The 12,047-nt window shown below is 35.8% G+C and overlaps 1 protein-coding gene across 1 annotated transcript; it reads right to left on the bottom strand.

Annotated features, from left to right (window-relative positions):
* Window positions 1-454: 454 nt before the first annotated feature.
* Window positions 455-2,788, bottom strand: cldn10d (claudin 10d). The gene is made up of 5 exons (XM_016266955.1): window positions 2,479-2,788; window positions 2,231-2,392; window positions 2,065-2,146; window positions 792-899; window positions 455-683 (listed from the first exon to the last, which is right to left on the bottom strand). Exons 1-5 carry the CDS (start codon window positions 2,708-2,710, stop codon window positions 455-457), a joined length of 813 nt encoding a protein of 270 aa, XP_016122441.1. The 5' UTR covers window positions 2,711-2,788.
* Window positions 2,789-12,047: the final 9,259 nt, after the last annotated feature.

Here is a 12,047-nt window from a genome sequence, read left to right as displayed (position 1 = left end):
TATATATATATATATATATATATATATATATATATATATCCCAAAGGATCAAAGGACAAGATTTTTGTAATGTGTAAAATATTTATTTATTAAATGTAAAAGATTTCAATCTTTCTAGCTTACACAACTGTTGAATTTGAGAAAATGAATTAAAAATTATTAGCATTAGAGACACTCAACAAGTGCCTTTTCCCGCAGATGTTTCAAAATAATTTCGTTGGTAACAGAGAAACATTCTGTACATTAGTATTTCTGCAGTAACATGTAATATATGAATACCGTTACAGCATGTTAATTTCTACATTCACTTGTACATTTTAACAATTGAGGAAATACAAATTAACATCAGTTAAGGTACTAGGAAAGAACACGATTAAACAATGATCAATAGTATAGTAATAAACTAATCTAAACAATTGTATTACGGTGTGATACCGTTTCTTTAAACATTGGATTACACAGCTGAGTCTATGGGGGGCAGGCTGGGTCTGACAGAATGGCTTTCTTGTGTTCCTCTCCTCCCTCCACTGGCTCTGCTTCCTCTGCTCTGACTGTATGATTGGTGTGAAGGAGGGATGATGACTGTTGTGGGTCTGGATGGTCTGGACGAGCCCGGCAGCATGTATGTCCGTCTGGTACGCGCTGTCATGTAGGTTGGGGGTTTTCTGGGTTGTTTATTAAACCTGAGTAGAAGACAAAAGAGTTATCAATGTAACTACATATTCATTAAATTTTTTATATTATTATTTTGCTTATTTCAGTGTAGATATATACAGTGCAGTGGACCAGACCTTTTAGGGAATGACTCTCTCCCAGAGAAATAGCCCATGACTGCACTTCCACAAATAAGCAGACATGAACCTCCCCATCCAATAAACAGAGCTGCACCGAGCTCAAACCTGACAAACAAAAGCAATTCATTTTAAAGCAACTTTTTTTTTTGTAATAACATTTTCAATGCCATTCTGATGGTAGGCCTACTCTGACTCCTAATAAGGCAAATTCCACCAAAAGGTGGAATGCAATAAATGCACGTGTAGCTATCCTTTGTAATTACGAATTACGATTAATATGATACAACAGTGAATTCCACTCACTTAACTCTAGGGGTCTTTAGAGTCACAAAAATACACACAACTACTACTTTAAAGCAGCACTATGTAACTTTTTCTGTGTTCAAAATTGCAAATTTTATATAATGAGCGAGTACATCGTGAATTCATCTTCCAAACTGCGTTTTTGTCTTATTCCGAATCACCACGGTACATTTATAATAAGTACTTATATTTGGACTATTGTAGCCTGGTCGGGTCGTCGCCGCTGCGGAGTAACACATACCTGCGTGAATCGCCATAGACATAAACTTAGAGAAGTAGCTCCGGTTGGAATGTTCTTCCGCGGGATGTGTGCAGTTCTGTTTATTAACCGCTAGAGCGCCAAAAGTTACATAGTGCTGCTTTAAGAGCCCGTATCTTACCAGCTAAATTTGAAACATGTTACTTTTTTTAGGTTCACAGTTGATTAGAAGGCGATTGATGAATAATTTTAATTTAAATAACATAAAACACAGATTTATTTGAAATTAAATTAAATGCCAAATTAAAGTACAATGCTGAATTAAAATTTAATTAAATGATGAATTCATTTTCCATTCCATTGAACAAAGTCTATCACTGGCCTACTTTTTTTCCAGTCTGTCTGCAATAGATTTATTGTCTCACTGTCTTTCTGCATCTCATGCAATGAGTTCCAAAGTTAATGTAAAAGGGGCATAATTAATTGTCAGTTTCTTTCTCATCACTACTGCCACCTTTATTTATTAATTTGGTTAGTTAGTAGATTAGTTATTAAGTTAGTTAGTATTTTTGGACTGGGCAGAAATGTTCAATTTCTGAAAGTTACAGGTTTTTTAATGGTCCAAAGAGCAATATGCCCTTAGGTATGTCATCATTAGTCAATCACTAATTAAAAAAAATAATAATTACACAAGTAGAAATGCGAAGCACTTATAACTTTCAAAATTAGACATACAGTATGACCAAAATAAAAGTAACATTTACGTACTTTAATTCTAAGAAATATGGATCCACAAATTCTGAGCGTGTCTTTTCTCCCCACCAGGAGTACACTATCATACCACAAAATCCTGCAAAACAGACACAGCAACACATCAGGTTATGATACTCAATTTATGCGTTATGCAAAAATGTTAATGAAGGAAGGTTTGTACCAGATGCCATGTACGTCAATGCTGCTGCAAATGTAACTCTGGCGTTGGCGAGTTCAGAGCCTCCGATTTTGGTACATTTCATCCCAATAAGAGCGAGAACAGCCCCCCAGAAGCCAAAGATCACAGAGACGACAGCCAGGGCCCTGCTTACATGGAGGAAAACTAACAAACCAGAGAGAGAGAGAGATACTATTAATGATCCTGCAGTAACATGAAATCATGAAATAAGGCCAGATTTTGTTCCTCACCAGGCAGGTCCATCATGGAGGGGAAGTATTTACAGTCAGATACTCCTGTGGTGTCTGCGACACAGTCCATCCAGAGGTTGGAATAGTAATCACCGGCGCTGAGAACCACAGACGCACTTTCTGAGATGACCCAGTACTCAGTGGCCAGAGTGGAACAATTCAGAACCCAGCCACACAGACAGGACACAAAGCAACCGATCTCCACGTACATCACCACCGTTCGCTGCCTCATGCTGCCGGCTTAATGAGCAGAGAAATAAAATGTGTGCATGTGCGGAAAAAAGCTATGGTGAGAGCGGTGCGTGTATTTCTGAGAGGCTTCGAGTCAATAATGAAATGAGATTAAACAGTGATGTTTGTCTCCTCCTGTTTTTGGAACCTTCCTTCTGCAGTTTACAGCTTGAAACTGGTAAAACCACATGGGTTGACCTCATCAGCAGTTTTTCATTACCAGAGGGTATTCCCATGCTATCCCAGATTCCAAGTCTTTCTAGGAAAATGGTTTTAAAAAACTTTCAATGCACTATAACAGCATGTCTAATGATCTATAACAAGTGAAATTAAAGAACAAATTAAAGCCAATATGTAATAAAAACACAGCTTGTTTCTCAGTCAAAATGAATGATCCATTTAAATTAAATAAAAAATATTTGAAAATGAAATGAAAAAAGATGTGAATTCATTATATATTTCAAATACATTTTTTTGTGCTATACCTATAAAAACCGACCAGATGAAGTTATGTAAGTAGAACGGATGTTGTACAAACACTGCATTCGGATGCAATGCCAGTGTTGTTTTAGTATTACTTGTAATAAATTTGCATTGGCATTTTGAATTATATTATTATATATTATAATAATATGTTATAAAGATATATTCTCTTTGTTTTCTGCCTTGGAAAACAAAATGTGTGCTAAATAACGACCTCTTGACCCAGTTTCTGTTGAAGCATTTATTACTCATTGTACTTGTCATGATATTGTTTGTACAGGTTGTCTTGTTTTTGAAATATAATCTCTGACAGAACATCAGCTGGCTATTGGGTATGAAGTGTCCTGGGAATACTGGGAGTCCATCGTAATTAAGATACTGATCTAACACAAAGTTTCGAATGACATGAAAGTGTGCACTGTTTATGTATAAACAACATTCAGCTATTTCAGTGCTACCAGCATAAAAGGAGAAAAATCAAGATAAATAAAGAAAGAGTCAAATACAAAATAAAGGATGAGTCGACTTAAAGGGTTAGTTCACCCAAAAATGAAAATTCTGTCATTAACTACTCCCCCTCATGTCGTTTCAAACCCGTAAGACCTTTGTTCATCTTCGGAGCACAAATTAAGATATTTTTGATGGAATCTGAGAGCTGTCTGACCCTGCATAGACAGCAATGCAACTGAAATGTTCCCAAGTCCAGAAACGTAGCAAGGAGATCTGTAAAATAATTCATGTGACATCAGTGGTTCATCCGCAAATTTACGAAGCTACGAAAATGCTTTTTGTGATGCAAAAGAAAAAAAAACGACTTTATTCAACAATTTGTCTCCTCCGCATCACCCTGTAACGCCATTTTGGATAGTATCCGCTTGACGTAAACAGCGTATGTTGTTCTGTGTCAGCTGCCGGATCTGTTTCCTATGTTGTTGTGATTTGATCTGAACGAAAACAGTGTATCCGTGTGACGCAGCTGACACAGAACAGCATACGCTGTTTACGTCCAGCGGATATTCTCCAAAACGGCACCAGGTTGATGCAGAGGAGACGAATTGTTGAATTGTTGTTTTTTGCGCACAAAAATATTCTCATAGCTTCGTATAACTATGGTTGAACCCCTGGATTATTTTACAGATCTCCTTGCTACGTTTCTGGACTTGGGAACATTTCAGTTGCCTTGCTGTCTATGCAGGGTCAGACAGCTCTCAGATTCCATCAAAAATATCTTAATTTGTGTTCCGAAGATGAACGAAGGTATTACGGGTTTGAAACGACATGAGGGTGAGTAATTAATGACAGAATTTTCATTTTTGGGTGAACTAACCCTTTAATGCTAGTCTAGATCTTCTTCAGATAAGCAACACCTGAGGACTGTAAACACTCCGTCTCTGCAGCACTTTCAGCATTGCTCTGATTTTTGGAATCAAGGGATCGAGGTTTGGCTGGCTAGCATGGCCTTAAACATGTAATGCACACATGTATTCTGACGCACTGTGTTTTAATATTGTCTTCTGTTTTCAGGTAAAGTTAAAATTACAATGCAGTGAATGCATAAAGAAGATGTTTGCATTTGATCAGAATCAGTTGTGAGCATGATGTGAATCTTCAGTTGATTCTTGTTCTCTTAAACTATGTTCAACATATATATTCTTTAAATTAATTTTGATGTTGAAAATATGATACTGTATGTCATAATTATGTAATAAAAATGTGAAATTATGACATGAAAAGTCAAAATCATCAGATAAAAAGTCATAATTATGACTTAAAAGTCACAATATGAGATACTAAGTCAACCATAAAAAGTAAAACTTATAAGATAAAAAGTCATGACAAATACTACTAGCTTATATAAGATAATGTCAAAATTATATGGGAGCCCATTTCTGCCTCATCATCTGTTAATCATTATGACTCAAAAAGTAAAAAAAAAACTAAGTCTAACTAACATACTTACATAATTATGAAATAAAAATGTTAAATTATTAGATAAACGGTCATAAGTATGACATCAAAATTAGGATAAAAAAATGGATCATTATGAAAATGTTTTTTTTCATAATTTCGAATTTGTGTCTCACTGAACTTTATGAACCTCATTTATTTGAACTGTAAATACACGATTACGTATTTTAACACATAATTAACACTGATTTACAGTGTTAGTTAATAACTAATTACTTTATTAGTCTTTAATATAAACTGATTCTATTTGACAGAGCGCATGCCACCAAGTATACCACAGCACAAACACCACCAGATAGAGCATTTCTGCTTCTGTTTTCAAACATGATTCTTTCGTGCACACCTGTTGTCATTTTTATGTAATGTACTTTAATTTAAACAAAGTGATTATTTTCACATTAAGTTAAGTGAATTTGTGAACTTATAATATTAAACAATTTTCTTTAACGTGCCGAATTTTCATTAAAATAAACAATTAAAGTAAAATAAAAAAAATGAACAAAAGTAAAAAATTACACTTTAGTCTACTCTTACAGCTGTTCCCCATTCATTTTTCCCCCAGTTGCTTTAGATATGGAAATTACACAAAGACAAAGGAGAGAAGCTTCTTCTCACAGGAATGTTTCAGTGTCTTTGTTCATACCAGCATTCATTTTAATAGAAAAAGCATTACTGCATGTTATAAAAACACACACACACACACACATAAGAGGAGGTCAAACTAAAAGCAGTCATGTATCAGTCCAGCCTTTATTACTACCCTGTCAAGGGAGTAATGACGATTAAGATACTGGCAGAATTTTAAATGGCTCACATCAATTCTGACATGTACCCCTGTTCATAAGTTACACAAGAAAGCTTACTGGACTGCCTCTAAACTACAACAGCTTTCACTGTGGGATACATTTATATCACAATAAAGACTGCCCAAAACATGAGGTAAATGCTCATCGACACAGTCAGAGATGACAATTATTGCGAGTTTGACAGCACACATAATTTTCTACAATAATCAGTTCATTAAACACTTCATTTAGAATGCAAAAGTGCATTAAAACATGCAGACCTGTTGACCTTTACTTGCATGATGTGCGTGAAATGTGAAGACGAGAGCATTTCCTTCATTTGTTCTGAATCTCCTGTTGTGGAAACCCTGTATTTTACATTTCGCCCTGGCAGAAGTTCAGGAGCACTGCTTTTGGACCTGCTCCAGCCAGCTAAAGTGTTCCCATTAAAACCAAACAGACATCAGCGGCCAACCATCATTTCTCAAACAGCTCTTCCCGTTTTCCTTTCCTGGAATACTCAATTATCTGGCCCTTATTTAATAAAATACAGCTTTAAAATGATCAATCTCAATGTGAAGCTGCCCATACTCCTCCCCAGCACTCCAACCCCCGTTACACTGACATTTACGCACCATTTACTCACAGCACATGCTGCTCCTCTGCCACATTTAGGGCCATTTCCTCTTAAAGGCCTGGAAAATCTTCTTCAAATTTTGTAGAAAAGAAACATTGTCCATTATGTTTATTGTGATGGCAGGATGGCTTTCTATGAGATATCTTGGATATTCTGAGGCTTCTGAGACCCTTAACTGAAATTCAAGGTGCATCAACACTAGTTAAGATGACAAGAAGACATACAGAAACATAAATACACACAGTTACACACACCTATAGTATATGAAACTGTTTCTTTGCAAAGGTGCAGTTTGTAGTGAAGGAACTTCATTTGGAGGAAAGAAACGCTTCAGTAACCACATCACAGTTCACCTGTGTCTCTGACAGCCACACACACACACACACACACACACACACACACACATGTCTTATTAAGGCTGACTTTGGTCTCTTCAAGCAAGAAAAGAAGAAATATGGACAGAACTAATCTCTAGTTTAACAGAAAACTTTTTATTTTCCTCAGCACTTAAACTGTTCTTAAATGTGTCACTGTATAAATGGGAAAATTTCATCCTTCATATCAGAGTGAGTCATGATGAGGATGAAGTTTTTAATATCCATGTGACAACAGCAGTCGATATTTCATTAAGATGAACGTAAGCAACGGTCCAGAAATGTCCCACGACGACACGGCGGTGTATATGAACTAAAACAAGATGTGCAGACGGACACTGAATGACCTGCTCTGCCTCACAGCACTGATGAGAGAAATATTATCCAGATCAGTCCAGATGATATCGGTGCTGACACTCACTAACACGTCCTCACACACAGGACACAAACGATGACTTTGAGACTTCTGTGACTTTGAGGGCTCTTTTTGAACAGCTTTTCTCTGTCTATGTGTGTGGCGAGTGACCTGAGGACGATGAGAAGAGAAGGTGTGGAGCTTCTGCTGCTGTCAGAAATGAGAAATGGTCTGTCTGTCCTTCTCAATCTTTATGTCATGTCCATTCTCCATGTGAGTCTTACCTTCCACCACAATAACATTTTATAAGACATCAGTCTTGTCAGTGCAAACTGAGGAGAGATGAACAGTTTTATTGCATTGATCTTCACTTAGGAGAGAAACAATGTTTTTACTTGTGCTTCTAACTCTCTGAAGAATTAGTCTTATTTTTATATTTTTCTGCTGGAGGCATCATGACGCATCAGTTTGATATGAAGAGCAAAAAATGAAATATAAATAAAGAAAATTGCACGTGGATTCCTGAGACTAAAGCCATCAACCTCATGTCTAAAACGGGGAATTAATACCACAACAAACATAATAAGTGCATTAGTGGTCCTGAGTGGTGTCTTTAGATGGAGTTTGATTTGCATAATAAATTAAGTCAGTTATTCCCTTGTTTCGCCAAGTCTCATCCAAGACAACTATCTGTTCATCTGCCTTATGAATTAAGATAAAAGCAGCTGACTGCTCTGAGATGTTGGGCAGTATCAGCTCATTAAACAAGTAATTATTATTAACTAACTTACAATTTAGACTCAGCAAAATACTTTGCATATTTTTGTTCCAACAATGAAAATAGCTCCAGGAGAAGCCAAAACAGAATGAACCATGCACATCTCTGAAGTTGTGCTTCATTTTTGAATGAATCAATGTTTTTGAGCCAATTGGTTGGGCGAATTATTCAACGACTTACTCGCACGCACATTTGCAGTCTTGTCCACTTGAGAGCATGTGCATGAGACAGGAAAAAAAGTAAGTATAAGATTATGCCAAGTCAGAAAAATACCAAAGCTCGATCAGTGCCCTTAATATGCAATAAAGTAGTAAGTCGACAAGTGGCCAAGTGCAAAGACAGCAAATGTAGGTATTCGTACAGGCCACTTATAATCAATGTTCTGAATGAATCTGTTGAGTGAATGATTCAAATGACTAACTCATAAAGTTTGTCACTTCGTTCTTGAATTTGTCAGTTGCTGTGTTTGAAATAGCTTCTTATACCCTCATTCGCTACTCTATTAGTCCACTAATATAGTCCAGTTAGAGGAGTAAATGAATACGAGTGAGCGAATTCATAAACTGAGTGCGCTGGAAGGATTGCCGCTTTTGCATATTTTGTGCTTACTGTTTAATAATCATTTGAAACTTAGCAAAATGCCAGCTCCAGTGATAATGAAAAGATTTATGCTAAACTCTGTCTTGAAATCTATCATTTATAGGCCTTAATTAAACTATTTAAGAATAAATTATAAAGAAATCTGTACCTGTATGATATTACACTGTACCTACATTGGAAAAGTGGTTTGGAAAATGGATGGATGCCATCTTCCGGTGAGACGTGGGAATTCATTCATCACGACCCTCACAGTGCATTAGGGGTATTCTCTAGCCGTTGAGTCTACACTGGCTGTACACTCGTTATTGCGGTGCATTATGGTTGAATGAGTGCACTCGATAATGTCCAATATGGTTTCAGACACCACTACAAAGGGCTGTCCTCTCAAGTAGTGCCCTATTTAAGGGCAAAGACAATTTGTCGCCATGCAAACACAGGCAACTGGAGCAAGTTTCAGTGCAGCTGGACTGTACATTTAAAATCGATAAAAAGTGATGCATTGACGACTTTATAATTGTTAGTATTTGTATTAGATTCATATAGTACCTCTATAAGGCTAGCGCTAGGTTTGATATGTGTGAATACAAACAACTGTTTCTGTCTCAAACATGAAAACACGAAAATGTGGGCACTCTGAAGTATGTGCAAAGGGAATATTTTATTGACAGAGAAAACTGTCACACAGTAGGACATAATAAATATTTCACTTCCAGTTGGATTGGAGAGCAAAGATTCACTTCTAGAGATTGCGCTAATCAATTTCGAATCGATCTCATCAAACTCAAATAGGAAAATCATGCACGTCATGCACAATCTATCAGAGTATTACACAATACTACACTCTGGTTGCAAATTATTCTATATCCACACCTATACGTGCTGTAGAGATATTTATGGTTCACATAAAGAACCTTCAGGGAAATTTAAACATGTAGTGGTTGTAAGTTGTAACTCGCAGTGTTTCCTCAGTAATTGAGCATTTGCAGTCTTTGATGTACGGTTGTCTGCTGATGTTAGTGAGGCAAGGCTGACATAACAAGCTTTTTCATTCTCAAAGATGCACTCCAGAACGCTCTGCCTCATGAATGTGTGCCTGTGCTCAGTGAAAAGGTTTCTCTTTGAAGAATTCCCTCAGGAAAGGAAAACCCCAATGTGTTTCTCACCGATAATGATTTATAGGGATTCATTCTCACCTTCTGGCAGCTCACCTTGTCTGCTGTGGCCTTTGTAATCTTCAAAAACTCCTGTAAACTCAAAATTCCCCATATAAACATTCATGAGACAAAATAATGACTCATAGCAGAGTTTTGACAGTCTACTTTTTATTCAACGGCACACAAATTTAGGCGTGATGATACAGCCTTGACATATACTGTTAGACTGAGCTTTTTAAAGATACTTTATTGGTGATGCAAGCCGCAAAGGAGTTTCTGTGACATAAATGGGCTGACAGAATTTTTTATACATAACAAATACTTACTGGAGGACAGGATTATTCAGCTGGAGCGAAATCACTCTGAAAGGCATCAAATAAATTTAGGAGGGATACAATTTGCATTTGTGGACCTAAAGTGAATTTCTGACAGAATTTGTAGTGATTCTAAAATATGACAGTAGACAGAAATATATATTTCAAGTGACAAGGAAATTAATTCCAAAGCTCCTTCTAAACACATTACAGAGTGTATTTCTTTGACAAATGTAATATTTTTATATGTGATGATAACCTGGATGAATTACAGAATATTAATATAACTATAACTATGAACTACACAATATTTCAAAATTTTCACAAACTTTTTAATAATTTTTTTACACTGATAAACACATAGCCATGCATAATCTCTCAAGCACTATGTGATTCTCATGATGTCACATAATCATTTATTATTTCTTCAGAAACTCCTCATGCTAATAAGCTTCCCACAAGCCTAAAAATCTTTTGCAGGCAATCCCATAACAACCCGTCTGCTTTAGATCCAAAGGGGAGGGCAAAAATGCCATCAGTGTTATTAAGATAGACTCAAGAGGATAGAGAGTGCACTTACGACACTTATGCTCTGCACTCCAGCAATCGTATACTGCATCAAATATAGCACAAGCATGTGTAAGGCATGTCATTCGCTAAAAACTTGATCCTCTCAGGCTTGGAGCTCATGGTGTGTGGCTTCCTGTTCAGTTCAAACTCCAAAGCCATGATAATGATGCAGTGTGCAGCCAAGCCTAAAGCAAGGTGTGGTTGCAAAACTGCAGATACCTTACAAAAATATGTGTCATACTGAAGACCATAACGATGATGGATAGACTAGATACAGAACTGCTGCACATTGCTGGATTGGAGCAAAATTCAGTAAAATTGAATTTTCGGATGAGTACGTTTTTTATTTTTATTATTATTACTTTTTTTTAAAGTCACTTTTTTGCTCATCTAGGCTGCATTTATTTGATCAAGAATTCAGAAAAAACAGTAATATTGTAAAATATTTGTAAAATTTAAAATAATGGTTGTCTATTTTAATATACTTTAAAATATAATTTATTTCTGTGATGCAAAGCTGAATTTTCATCAGCCATTACTCCAGTCTTCAGTGTCACACGATCCTTAAGAAATCATTCTGATATGTCATTTTTATTATCAATGTTGGAAACAGTTGCACTCCTTAACATTTATTGGAACCTTTCATACTTTTTCATGATTCTTTTATGAATAAAAAAATTCGAATGAACAGCATTTATTCAAAATATAAATTTTCCTTACAATAAAAGACTTTATTGTCACTTTTAATCAATTTAACACATCTTTGCTGAATAAAAATATTAATTTCTTATATTAATGACCCTTTAGTAAAATTTTGTAATTTTTGGTAGTGTATTGTTACAAAGGATTTCTGTTTTTATGAAATGTTTATTTGTTAATCTCTCAAGCATCACTGTAGATCTCTTTGATTTACATTATAAACAGAATCAACAATCAGAATTTTATCTTAACTTTTGACCATACAAATATCAACAACTGCACCAAATTGCATGCTTTTCATCTAAAGTTTCAATAAACTGTTCCATTTAAAAAATATGATCTTTTATATTCACATATTTCATGTGATCAGCTTTACAGGGTTAAACTATGCTGTCATTCTTATTAAAATTAAGGTGTTTATTATTGGCATAGACACATTTGTGTGAACTCTTATTGTACTGCAGCAGTAGTGTTTCATATATTTAAAACGCCAAAATCCTTTTTTTTTCTTAGAAAAAATGTATTTGAAATGTATTTGTTGCCATGTTGTCTTTGGTCGTCTCATATCCAAATGCTCTCTGCAGGGTAGCATCCTAGTAACAACACTTGATTATGTTCAGG

Source organism: Sinocyclocheilus grahami, unplaced genomic scaffold, assembly GCF_001515645.1.
Source record: "Sinocyclocheilus grahami isolate Dianchi unplaced genomic scaffold, SAMN03320097.WGS_v1.1 scaffold34.1, whole genome shotgun sequence".
NCBI lineage: Eukaryota > Metazoa > Chordata > Actinopteri > Cypriniformes > Cyprinidae > Sinocyclocheilus > Sinocyclocheilus grahami.
This window is presented reverse-complemented; position numbering and strand designations above follow the sequence as displayed.